The sequence below is a fragment of the Zootermopsis nevadensis genome, unplaced genomic scaffold, assembly GCF_977971745.1.
Source record: "Zootermopsis nevadensis isolate Lab colony 2312 unplaced genomic scaffold, Znev_1.0 Znev_ptg000001l, whole genome shotgun sequence".
Taxonomy (NCBI): domain Eukaryota; kingdom Metazoa; phylum Arthropoda; class Insecta; order Blattodea; family Termopsidae; genus Zootermopsis; species Zootermopsis nevadensis.
The window spans coordinates 15,303,069-15,317,328 of record NW_028259133.1 but is presented as its reverse complement, the minus strand read 5'-3'; the positions used below and the strand labels follow the sequence as shown (position 1 = coordinate 15,317,328).

Sequence of the window (14,260 nt, the reverse complement as noted above, 5' to 3'; positions counted from 1 at the left end):
AGTCAGCATGGGAAAGGTTAACTATGCGTTAGTCTGAGTAAATTTATCAGATATAGCTGTCATGAGCGACCCCTAGCTGAACTGCTGCCTCCCTATAACACGGAAGAAACAAAAAAGACTGTCGTCTCCGTGTCTGAGAATCACGTAATGAGGACACATTCTTAGACCTCAGCACTAAATGAGGTACGTGGTAAACTTCACCATCCGGCTGGCTGCAGCCTCCAGCACCCTTTGGAAAGGGAGACCTACAAAATTCCTTCCGTCATCGTTACGGACTGACAGACTAACACGATCAAAGGATATTCCTTTAACAGCTGATCATATGGTCAATAAATCAACGGGTTGGTTAAAACATGGCGTCTTTAAATGTTAAAAATTAGCGCTATGGCCTTGGTGATGGAGGCAGCAAGGACATCTGAAACGCTGGTCGTCCTCTACCATACTAACGGCGATACAACCCATAAGACAGCCATCTTCGTTGTTGTTGTTGTTAACGGTTTATGATATTCTGGGTTTCGGCACCGTGTAGACTCGTAGGCAGGTAAGTGCCAACATTTCGGTATCAACCTACGAATTCAAACGGCATCAAACCCCAGAAAAAAACATAATAATCTAAAATGGCTGTCTCATGGATTGTTGCGCAGTGTAGTCGAGTAGAAGTTTTCCGACAAGTATCTAGAAAAAGGTCTACATATAACATTCACTCATATCAAGCTAGTTTGAAACTAGTCAATTATTTAATACAGGAAATAATTCTTCGTAATATTTGAGGTTTTCACAGCGGCGAGTCTGAAGATTGCCGTCTTCTGGGTTGTTGCCCCGTGTAATCTGGTAGATGTCCACCAACGCTTCTGGGGTCATGCTGCCTCCGTCATCGCCCTGATGACGGAGGCAGCATGACCTCTGAAACGTTGGTGGACATCTACCAGACTACACAACTACGCTTTCACTCAGATATAAATAAAATCAACTCAGCAGCATATTTATAAATCGAACTCAGGACCGCGTTGTTTGTAGGCCAGCGGGCGTTGAAGCATGACACACCTCCCAAAACTGATCTATGCCGCCTAGAGGAATGTGGCTTTCCAACGCTCAGCATCTCGGTTGAGCCCCATTCACCAGTGCACACTGGACCGGAGAAAGAGCACCATGTGGGCAACAGCCTCTCACTGACCAGACAGGTAAGCCTGTTCTGCATTTTGCTATACGGGGATTGCGATACTTTACACAAAACGCAATGGAGTGCATATTTCTATGATTAATAACTAAAAATTCAAGACGTAGTGTGGACGTTTCTAACGATGGTGTGTTTTGACCTACAGACTTATTCTCTTGAACGTTGTCCATCGCCATTATTAAAAAAGGGTAGTAACAAAATTACAATATTTTGGAAAATGGATTCTGCGCCCGCCTTCAGGTAAAAAGTGAAGACAGAAACCCTTACCTGGTCTGAGGCCAGCAAAGCCAGGGATCCTAATAGATAGGATTTCTGTCCTCTTCCATTTTTACCTGAAGACGGAAGCAGAATCTAATTTGTGAAGCGTTGTAATTTTTATTATTTTATAATTTATACGAAGAATAAAGTCCAAGAGAATAGACTATGTACTGCAGAATTCATAACGTGTAATGTAACATCTCGCACTTACCAGTTACTTCCATTATGATAGATAAATTACAGGAAAAATTAAGATAATGCAATAGGAAGTTGTAGTGACCTGATAAAATATTTGTCATGTTTCACTGTAAAGAGACAACGAAGCAACGGAAATATCCACTATTCCATCCGAAATTGGAGTATAATTCAAAACTGATAAGTACTTAATCGCGAAGTTCGGACTCTGGCTTACAAGTATTTCTTCTAGATCAAAGCAGGAAAATGCTATGCAGGCAAACACGAGTGTTTTTTTTTTAATTCTGCTTTGTATAGTTTGGTTCTAGATCAGAGCAGAAAAATTCCGTCGTACCATAAAAATAAACATTTTTGGAAATCTCTCACCACGTGCCACAGAAGTTATTGCAAAAGCCTGCAATATCGGCATGAAGTAAAACAAAAAGCACGGCGGTGAATGCAGAGCGAGTCGAATCGAGAGAATCCTAACTGTTTTGAAATCTAAATCTGTCAGCGAAGCACACAATTGATCACCGATTCATGGAGTAAAAACAGTTCCTTAACCGACCTGACACGTGTCTTCTGGAAGGAAAACACTGTATAATTCTTCATTTCACATAATTTCTCCAAGTTTTTATACGGTCGAATTCCATATTCTACAGAATGTCCCAAAATATGTATACACACATTAAATATATGAAATAAAGACATTTTAATAAATTATCATTACATACTTCAATATTGGCTCTTAGTGAATTTGCTAATCTAGTGTACTTGTTCAAAATGACCACCGTTAGCTTCGTGGCACAGTCGACAGCGCTCAGCAACTGACTGACAAGTGACCACCAAAGATGCTGTTGTGTACATCTCTTTGGAACAACCTGAATATTTCGGGAAGTGAAGGCTCAAACCCTCTTTGCCTGTTTGGCATCACTGTCTTTAAAAAGAATGCCAGGTGAGCACCCTAGACAGCCGTGCTTCCATCCCCATTTGCGTCCCCCTCTCGAGATGATAAACTAAGTGACAACTTTATTTCACATGTTCTTCTTATTCGTTCTAATTTCCTCCACTATCGGCGATACTTGGTACTTCAGACGGTGCCGTTAACACTCAAACAGTCGGTCAGAGAAGATGACAAGAACCGTACGCTCACCGTTATGACCTTTCAATAGCTATAGTCAGAAGGACTTGGCTTGTAGGAGGCGAGGTGTTAGAAGACCTGCATCGTATTAAGGAGACGTCGCGTTCAAATCTCGGCCCAAAGACTTGATGTTCTGACTGAGGGGTTTTTGTGGTTTTCACTGACCCCTTCAGGGTACTTTGAAAATACCAAGACTGCTTCCTTCCACATACCTACTTCCCAATCCAACGTTCGGAATCTGACGTTAGAAAATCTATTCAACAAGCAAAGCGCTGTTACATAACCCATAGAATATTTTGGAATAACACAGAAGAAGATTGTACTGACTGCGTAATGGATCTCATAATTGTTTATATTAGGTCGAAAAATTAAAGAGAAGTTGATGCGTTGGACATGTATTACGTATGGGAACTATGAGCATTTCTGTCAGAATACTTGAAGGTAGACAATTTGGGATTCTTAGGCATAAATGGATGATGCTAAAATTGATCTCGAAGAAATAGGGAGGTAAAATGTGGATAGGTTCCAACTGGCTCAGGATAAGGTTGGGAGGTGGGCGGTTATGGACATGACAATAAGCCTCTGGCTTATAGAGCCTTTTAGTGTACAAACAAATAAACGAATGAGTGCAGCAATGAGTGTCACTTAGAACGCTCTGTGACCCGGTTCTGTTGTCCTACATTCTGCAGCTGCAGGCAGCATTCGAAAATCTGGGAGGTAAACCGTTGTGACAGCCAGTATCTCATTTTCACCACTGTTTCGATTTTTACATTTTCATATTCATTAAAGGGTCCAGTTCCATATTTCTTTTTCAAGTCACCTCAAAAATGTCCGTTACGTACTAACCATTCTGTGTTATGCAACTTCCTTTGGCTTATGAGTTCACTACACTTACAACTCTTGGACCAACTAACACAGCTTCACAAAATTTGGTGCACGCGTTGTCGCTGATGACAACCCAAATCTCATACTTTCTTTATTAATTATTAACATGGAAGACGTACAATCCTGTGAGATTACAGTGACAGTTACTTAAAATACGTCCTAAAATTATGTATGACATATGACCAAAAATTGCAACCTTTGTTGTAACACAGCGACCATGCAAACATTTATACTTAGATTTTAGTTTGACAGCGATAAACCACTATTCTAATAGAAGTATACCGACGTTTCAGAGGTACCTGCTGCCTCCAGCATCAGAGCGATGGTTACTCATCGGCCCTAATGACGGAGTCAGTAAGTCCCGCTGAAACGTCGGTAAACTTCAACAACCAGACTGCAGGACGCTACAACCCAGAAGACCAGCCACATTCAACAACGATTCAATTCAAATATGTTTCTTGCTGTGCAATAATCCTTCCTGTCATTTGTAAATTTAACTCTGAATGTGTGTCTATTCCCCCAACAGCCATGTCGCTGCTCCACACGGCCAGTATCTGCTGCCTGGTGGCAACAGCGTCGTTCCTACATTCACCTCAGACTGACGACGCCCAGGACAATGCAAACGCCCTGCTAGGTGAGCTACAAGCCGGGTGTTTAAGGACTCTGCGTTAAACCCAGCTGGGATAATAGAGCCACAATCAGTGTTGTCTCGTAAGTACGCCCAGACGGGCGGGCTACACGAAAATACCAGAGACAAAAATCGATGTATCGATTGAAGATATGAACTTAACAACACACATACAAACACAAATATCCGAATGTATACACCTACTACTGGTATGCCCAATAAAAATTTCAGCGAGAATTTTGCATCAGTACGTTAGGGGTTAAAGATGGAGGAAATGCTTTCCTCCGAAACGTCGGTAACCACCTAAAATACCACATGGCTTCAGAATCCAGAATACTATTGATATATAATAACGGGATGTAAAATTACAATACTTAGTTTAAATAAATACTGGCCTAAGAGAATAACAAAATTATCTGCTTTCTTATTAATTTATATGGACCAGTCCCTAAAGAAAGGATTTTTCTATCCAATGTGAACGCACCATACACAGTGAAACTTCTCGTTTGTAACACAGTATAGTCTACACACCGCCACAACCCAAAAGACAAGTCATCTTCGTACTCACCAAGGAAAGACCATTAAATCCTACTCGGCAGTAACTAATGTAACTAATACAGACATAAACATTTAGAGTTTTAATCACGTCATCACTGTACAATTCATATTAGATAATTCTATAGTAATGATGCGAACATGTGAAGGTGTATAATGAATCCTTCTCAAGCTACAGAACTACAGTACCCTGAGGACGAGGACGAAGAAGTTTCTCGAAACGTTGGTGTCCTCTCCATTTAACCAACTTACACAGCTGGTAGCCCGAGAATAATTCATTATTCTTAGTCGCCGTGAAATCTACAGATCATGCATGCGAACGTGCGTAAGTCATTATGACACACTCTGTAAATCAAGTTCCTTTGATACCTAATACATCTTACTACTATGAGGACTTCAAATGCGTTATGTAGCTTTATTATTAACGTATTTGATATAACGTTTTATTAAACAGAGTGCTGATTAGAATATGTAGACCTAAGAGAAAGGAAGTATGCATAACCGGATGTTGGAGAGAACTAAATAATTAGTAGTTCAATAATTTCTACTCTTCACCAAACATAATTATGAATATGTAGTACGCATGTGATAAACAAGCATGCAATTTTAGTTGCAAAAACTGACGGGAAGAGACCATCTGGGAACTAGACGCAGATGGGAGGTTTCCTGTGATGGAGCAGGCAGTCCACTGCCAGCTTAGTGGTTCGTCGCTGTACACTGCCAGTAGAACTCTCAAAAGTGTGACATTTCGCAACAGTAAACACTGAAAGAGGTAGAGAACCGTTTTGGTCCAAACATCTCGCAAGTTATCCAGTTAAATCGACCATGTGCTCACGTCTACCAAAAACACTCCGTTTTCTAACCCTACTAACATTTTATTAACCTACTATCCTTATTTTCACAGAGGAAAAATAGGTTCATGTTGTTACGTCTGCGCGCCCATATCTTTCTAACAACTTACAAAGTAATCGACAGATTTTCACGAAACATGGTATGATTATACCACCATTAGACAACACAACATATTTACACTTTGATGACTATGACGAAAGAACTGTGGACAAAATGAGTTTTGTTAATACTACAAATGGTTACTTCCAGAATAATGTATTGTTATAGATATTTTTAAGTGTGAATGACTTGATTCGAAATGATTGATGTATACAGTGAACTGCCTAGTAAACAGATAATACCTGACATTTAACTTAATGTAAATACTCTTGTTTGGCACAGCCGAGGAAAGCCAAGGACTCGAGGATCTGGATGAGGACTTGTTCAGGGCCTACAAGTCAAACTACACGCGCTTCTTTGAAGACCTTTGTAAGTACAAAACAGAATTCATATAACAAAGTAATATTAGCGAGAAATGACAGATGGCAGAGAAAATGATCATACGCCGGGCTTAAAAATTAAGATGTGTGTGCTTGTGTGAAGACAAAGTTAAGGTTATCTAAAAAATCAAGCTTTTAATTTATTAACTGATAGATTAACATGATATAAATAAAGCCCTTCAACAAAAATTGAAAAATCTGCGTCAAAAACACAATTATAATACTGAAACAAATTAAGACATCGACAAAATGGAATGTTACACCCTTTTTGTCTGAATTGTTATTTTATTAAGTATTTAAAGAATACAATTAGCAGTAGAAGTTTTTGCACCTAAATCTTAAATGGACTCGGAAATTTAAAAGCAACGCACTATTCCACAAACGCGCTTTCAAATAAGAATGTAGAAGCAGGAGTATTTTGACAATGACGACAGTAGTCTAATATAATTTGCTCTGTTGTCGACTAAAATGGCGATATTACCACTGTTTGTTTGTCAGCTATAAATGCATCATTACACTCTGCCTTCTACAATAGAAAGGCAAGGAATGTATGCAGCTGCAGGGCTTGCATGACCTACACTCTACTTGGCCGGACGGAGAAGGTGATATGCAGCAACTTTCTTCAGCGTTCCGGTCTGCCTACATTGCACTCGTTCATACTTTATACTCCTGAAGGTCCGTTGAAATTCCTTCTTTCGTGCTATCTTCACGACTTCCAAAATTAAAAAAATATCAACTGTTGTATTTACTAGGTTATTTCAAAGTTTTCGTCAACCACTTTAGAAATACTTATAAAACAGAACATTCTGTCATCCAGTGTCATTACTGAGAACTTCTAGACTCTGTGAGTGCAACCAAATATGCGTAAAAAAAATCAGAAGCCAAATTCTTTTTAATTCAGTGGAAGAGCGTTCATTTTGACCGTGTTAGCCCGGCTAACACTTTTAAAAAGACAAATAAAGTGTTCTAGCTGACTTCATAGATAAGTTGTATTCCATACACTGGAACACAGCAGAACCGATCAGATAAACTGCATCATTAGCTGGCTCCAACCAGCCAGGCGCTCGCGGCGAGCGTCTCAACTAGCTGGATAACAACGGACGGACAGACAGACAAAGAGGAGTTTCCCACGACGTGTTCATTTCTTGCATTTTCTGCAAAGAACGCATAACGTTTGAACAACAGCCTTCCTTATGGTCGGGAAAATTAGTCCGAAAAATGCCGAAGAGGAGACGAGATGACTGCAGTCCGCGCTTTTCCTACCGAAAACCGTTCTAAAACTCTGTGATGTGCCACTTCGCACATGAAAGTTTGTGGCTGGGTGTTCGTCAATCTCGCAGGAACTGAAATGTGGGTCGGCCAAGGAGCAGCAGGAAGGTCAAAGCCATGACAATAATTTCTCTTTCAGACACCTGACCTATCGGACGAATCAGAGGTCTACAGTACCGACTATCTTTTCACTCTCGTTCACGGGTCAGTGGTTCGTACACTGACGGAAGAACTGATTAATGAAATTAAGACACATACAACCGATGCTCTCACTTCCAAGAGGATGTATGCAAGTAAAATCCTCACTTTAAGGTGGTTCTCAGGACTATTTCGCTTTCCACAATTATCTTTGTTCCGTGGGTTACTTAAAATTTCGTGAAGGACAAAAGGAGTGTATTAAAAGTTTTGGTGGGAAATTTATTGGGAGACGTTACAACTTGACACTTGGAGATATATAAAAACAATCAAGTCTGCAAGATCTATTTTAATTTTATCCCCCATCTATGCCTAGTAAAGTAAAAGCAGTCCCGCTACACGCCATGTAGGTCGCTTGGAGGAGAGGTGGAAAAACTCCTACTCATTCATGACCCCGGCACTAGATGCGGGTGAGTGGTCTGCATCATGCCCCGGCCGCGCTTTAACCCGGGGAAGGACCCCGGTACCCATTGGACAGGATGATGGGTGGGCCCCAGAGCCGGTCTGGACGCAGAGGCTAGAGGAAAAATCCTCTGCCTCGATCGGGGATTGAGCCCCAGTCGTCCAGCCCGTCTATGCCTCAGTATCTCAAATATCTCTTCCATTCAGATATCCCAATATAATTCGTGTGCATTGCTCATCTTTCATGGGTTCAAATCGTTGAATTTATAAATGTCACATAGTTCTCATCTCTAACGGCATACCCTTCATACCGAGACAATGGGTTGACTGTTTCCAACATTTTGGTGCAAAATAACACTCCATGAATTTCTGTCGTGGCTGCCCCCCCCCCTTTCGGATACCAACCTGAAGAGTCAACGCTGTGCAAGAAGGCATTGTTCTGATGTCAGAGAAAATTACTTCCGGAACGGTTTGTTTCCCATGTATTCGCAGTAATGAGCCTGAGAATTGTCCTGCTGCTCAAAAGGCGTTCCCTCTATGCAGTTCTTTCAGAAGGTGGACTACTTGCATAATGGACTCTACAGAAAATAAGATCAGAGAAGTCTTTATGATGAAGGCCCTCCCAGTACGCACAGCCACTCCAAAGCGGTGAAGAGAATTTCGGTCGCGAAACCACTTTATTTAGGTATTTGAATCCGAAACACAAGAAGAAATGTTAACCTCTACATTGAAAAGTTCGATCACAAAGATGTGGCCTAAATCGTTTATCGGTTGATCCACTGATCAGACCCAGAACTTTCTTCTGAAGTTGAGGAGCAAAAGTGGAAGGCTGTTTGCTATTGTGCACACCTCACCGACTTTAAGGTTTATTTATCGGAGATACAAATCCATTGTTACAAAGGTAATGACACTACAGTGATTATAAATATTCACTGGTAACCAATATTTTATTTTAACCATTTCATTTGATGAATGAATGATAGTATCATTGAAGACGGTTAGCTGGCCGTTGCTACGGAAACTCTGTGTTGACACTGTTCTTCTCACACACTCATAGCATCTTTTGGAGCACTCATCCCTGGCCAGAGGGTGGACCCGCACACACAAGACGCAGATAATGAGAGGTCATGACCAAATAGTCATATACAAGACGTGAACACACCCACGCCAACACAAAAACATGATACATGCAGTTACGCTCTATGATCTTATCCTATTCTTTACTCCTCCTGATATCCGGTGACGCATTTAAGACTTGCGTTTCAAGATCCAATTAGTAACAAATACAGAGCGCAGTAATTGAACGAATAGTCTGACAGGGTTTTGCTAGTATTACGTTGTTCGAAACTCTGTCATTATTTTTACCTCCGCGCTAGTGCAAATCAGTACATGTTCTATGACTATAAAGTTTTATTCCATAAAAACAACGAATTCTTAAGTCATCATTTACTAGTTCGATTAACTGCACTATCAATTTCATTTTCAAATACCTCTCATGGATAGCATGAAAACTAGAAAAGAAATTAACGCCATTTGTAACAACACCAATAATCAATCATATACAAACACGTGTGGAGGATAAAAAAACCTAAACAAACTAGATAAACCGTTTACAACGCAACTATTACTTCAGCAACTAAGACCGGGGCGAGCGTAAAAAGTACCACAGCAGCACAGATCTATACCTATCATGTTACAAACTTTCTCCAAATCGGAATATTTTTCCTGATCCAACATTTGAAATGTGAAACAATAAACATAACAATATCACACCGCAACAATTCATCTCCCTTAACCAAACATGCGACAACGACGCCATCAAAATATCTCAGATTAACAAAGACGAAGAAGTTAACAAAGAAAGCGAGATGGAAAGCAAGTGTCAGCAGCCAGCCATGTGTTCCACTTTGAGGCTTAGGCGAAGCCTCCCGCCAGTAGCTGGTGAGACCACGACAGTGCAGGTTGTGTGGCAGTGGAGTGAGTGCTTGTGTTCCGTTACTTGAAGACGATGGAAAGGACCGTCAGAAGTTAGGGGCGCCATGGCAACGACAGCGATGCGTCTGCTGTTATCTCTATTGCTGCTGTGGTTCCCATGCCACGCCGTGCGCTTCCCTTACAACAATGATGTGCAAATAAACAATAGCGACAACTTCACGGACAAAATTTCCCTCCACACACATCTAAACCACGGACACACGAATATTCAACAAGGTTTCCTTATAAATCATAGGCGGGCATCAAATTCTCAAAATTTGTCTCCAAACTATGGCCAAACCACACAAGCAAGCCCATTTCCAATCTATAAGAAACCTGTTCAAGAAGATCAACTTCTGAACTACAGGAAGACAAGCGTTATAGACCATTCGCGTAGGCAAAGTGTGTCGAAAGAAGATTCAACTGTCCGTTTGACGTTCACGCCTAATATCCCTGGCAACCTGCCACAGATTCATAGCCAAGTGAGAACACAGAACATTAACATGCAAAATACACATAAAAACAATTACAGGGCACAGAACGATTCACTTTACAAATACAAACGGACAGAAAAACTTGCAAGTGACAACAAAGACGACCCAACTCTGAACCATCTCCAAAAAGACGACTCAAATCTTAAGTACAGACGAATATTTAAGGATAACTTGCCCTCTAATACCCGACAAACTGCTGTCAGTGTTGAGGAGAGGTCTGAACAAGGCGAGGTGCGGCGATTCAGCGGGACAGAGCTCATGGCGATGACCAGCGAAGAACAAGAGCTCATGTTACTGGAGGCTCTACACCAGAAGACCAACTCTAGTAAGAGAGGATTCGAGACCAACTTGGCTGACATGTTGGGAAAGAGTGAGTCAATCTTTATGGCGGTTCGCGCTGCGTTTTCTCAGGATAAGAAGCTAATGTACGAGTTCCAATATCGCAAACATAAGTGTAAATGTTGTGTCATTCAATTCTTTTCATTGTCCCCTTTGGCGTTTCGTGCGTCATTTTATAAGACATTTATGGCATAAACATGTACTGTGTGGAGTGTCTCCAGCCAGAAGAGTCAATCGTTTTGCCATTTGGCTGACGTAGGCTACTTCGACCTTGCATTTGGAATTCTAAGTTAATATTCCGTCAATTAATTTGTATCTTCATACAAGTCTCCAATATTACGTTGTTTCTAGACTTTCGGTTCTTACGGCGGTGAGTACGAAGATTCTTGTCTTCTGGGTTGAAGTGCCATGTAGTCTGGTAGAAGTTTACAAACGTTTCAGAGGTCCTTGCTGCCTCCATCATCAGGGCGATGATAGAGGCAACAAGGACCTCTGTAACGTTGGTAAACTTCTATTAGACTACAAGGCGACACAGCTTAGAAGTCGGTAATCTTCATTAAATCGTTTGCTTGAAGCTAACTAATGTCTTTCGGAAACGTTTCTTCTTTGTTCCTGAAATTTTAACAGTTTCGCGTTTACTTGTTTCCTGCAAACAATAAAATTTAGCCTGCTCTCTTTGATTTGACAGTTTTAACTATTCTTCGTCATTATGGTTTATGCCACTTTAATTCGTTATAAGGGGGTCACAGCAGGAGTGTTAAATGTTGCGGTCCCGATCGAACCCATGTACTGATGGGTCGTGAAACCTGCTAACCACCAATGCACACCTTGCTGAATGGTGTGTACTGGAAACGAAAAAAATATCGTTATAAACTGAGACTCTCCTTGGCCGGAGTTTTGATATTTTTTCTAATACTGAAGCCCTACTGATATCCTTATCATGATCCAAGTATTGGAGAGTCTGAAACTATGATATTTTGACTTGGCAAAATATTATTATTTAATTTTCATGTCGTTTCGCGTCTGGAGATATGTACCCAAAATATAAAAATTCTCGTTGCTCGTTTACTTCCTGAACGTCTGAAACCGCTAGATAGTCGTCAGTATAATTTAATACACCACGACAGATTCACAAACATTTTTTTCCGCTCGACACGTCATTAAACATACGTGATATGTATTGCAGTGATTCCTCAGACGTGCTGGTACAACAGCGTCAAGTTCGACTGTGGACTAAGCATTTCGTGCGTGTTTGCGGGCGGGAAACCCCTGGACCTGTGCAGCGGTGGGCTCATCTGGAGCTGCTGTGTGTCCCGCGACAAGATCCACTCCGACCATCAGAAACCCAACGTGGGTGCACTCGAGAATGCCAGTATGTACACATTTAATTATTACGGTGATTTGTTTCCGAGCGACCCATAACAACTAAATTCACTTTATGGATGCGCTGCCTAGAAAACTCACTGTATAATAAGTTCCTGCAATTAACATTGTTGTGCATGTTTGGTGCTTGCTTATTAATCATAATAATATCCCATTACCACTTAATTACAGTCAATATTATAATTAGCGTGCCGATTATAAGCAATGTTTGGTTGTTACTACTGGTGTATATCTGTTAATTCGTCATAAAACACCACAAGTATAATTAATAAAATGCAAGTTTTTGACGTGACCATTTCGCCTACGACGCCACGATTAAAAATTCTCACCGTCACATTTATGAAGTCACTAAAACTTTGTCGCAGCTGACGTCGTTCGTATTAGGGGGCTTGGCTGGGATGAGTGAGTAGCTAGGAAGTAGCCAGTATTCCTGTCATTCTTTATCGGCAAAGGGATTAAACTGGCATTCCCCACACCTTTCGCGAGTAGACTTTGACTTGTTGTCAATTTCTGATATATAGGAGTATACATCGCTGAATTCAAAATCACGCGCTAATACTACGCGAGGCCAGTGGCGGCATAAAGCGGAACCGCGAAGAAATTTCGTTGCGCCTTGCCGCTAAGGATACCTACTTTCTTCCTTGCAATGGCCAGTTTTGTAAATACCGTTAGACAGGGAAATACTGTACTAGTTTGGTTGTAATACAACAGCTTTGCTGAGTTGGCTACACAAAAAGCCGAGATGTCGACCTGGGTACAAATACTTTTTCACACGCCATGCTGTCCTGCGCTTCGCGCGAGACTCTGCCCCTATTTAGATAGCGTTTTGGTTGTTGGCTGGCTGGCTGCTTGAAGACTATTCCAACTGCCCTCAATCCCTGTCGTTATACTGTTAGACCGACGCACTGTGTTTTCCTATGTGCTTATAGTGAATTTTAATGTCACTGAGGCCGTGACATCCATTTATCGCAGATGCAAATAAGTATATAAAGGATGAACTTATTTAGAACAAAATTCTGAGGAAAGTACTTCGATATAGGTGGCTAGAGAACATTACATGATGCGGCCAATTACAAAATCTCAAGGAGAAGTTATTTGAGACAGATAATCATACGCCTAGGTGGGAAAATAATGCTGGTTACAATATTTACTGTTATAATAATCATATAATATATAATTATAGACTATTATTAATTACATAAATTATTAATAATTACAAGTAATACATATACGGTTATAAAACTGGTTAGAATATTTACGATTTTTAATGACGCTGTCAGCAGCTCAGACAAAAAATATTGACGATGCTGTTCTGGGTTGTAACGCCGTCTGGACTCGTGCGTAGATATCAAAGTTTCGGAGAAACTCACTTTCTCCATCCACTTACTAGTCTACACGATGTCACATCCCAGACGAACATCGCCAAGATCCTCGGTTATTTACGTACAATGCGGCGTAGAAGAGAGTACTTCAAGATTGTATCTCCTTTCTTCAAATCTTTTGATTTCTTTGACTTGTCATCCTGTGTACGATCCGCAGAATCTTATTATAAAGCGGCGACGAACCACACAGTAAACAATACATCATATCGCAACTTGCTAGTACAATCTTGCCCGGAAAGTAATTGTGTGATTGTCGCAAACATACCACATAAAAAAATAATTTATGAATCTTTCCGTTTTTAACGGGCTTACAACTAAAATAAACGAGTGAGGGGATAGTCGTACAAATGCATCTTGTGCTAACCTTGCATAAAAATAAGCACTGAAGTTTCTAGCGCACTAAAATATTTATTTTTTGAGAAATCGAATTAGGAATACAATTTACGAACTTAATTGATTTCAATGTTTACAATCTTGGTTTCGCTGAAAGCATGAATGTGAAACACGCATCAGTTTTATTTATATACTGTATTCTTTTCTGATGTGGAAGGAAGCGGTCTTGGTCTAAGTTAACGAAAAACACGAAAGCCTCAGTGAGCACAGTAGTCTCTACGCCGAGATTTAAAACCGGAACCTCCCGATTACGAAGCAGGAATGGTAGCCACTTGGCTGT

The 14,260-nt window shown here is 40.7% G+C and overlaps 1 protein-coding gene across 3 annotated transcripts in view; it reads left to right on the top strand.

The window, feature by feature from the left end:
• The first annotated feature begins 1,053 nt into the window (after positions 1–1,053).
• The window catches only part of LOC110829385 (uncharacterized), a 29,665-nt gene continuing 16,458 nt past the window's right edge, over positions 1,054–14,260 (top strand). For 2 of the 3 annotated variants that reach the window (XM_087343859.1, XM_087343856.1), the window contains exons 1-2: positions 9,964–10,853; positions 12,009–12,194. In XM_087343859.1, the coding sequence (XP_087199985.1) occupies positions 10,055–10,853; positions 12,009–12,194 (985 nt within the window). In that variant the 5' untranslated portion in view covers positions 9,964–10,054. Of the gene's footprint in view, positions 1,182–4,161; positions 4,270–6,051; positions 6,139–9,963; positions 10,854–12,008; positions 12,195–14,260 lie in introns of those variants that run through there. The other variant, XM_022063049.2, reaches the window with a different exon arrangement.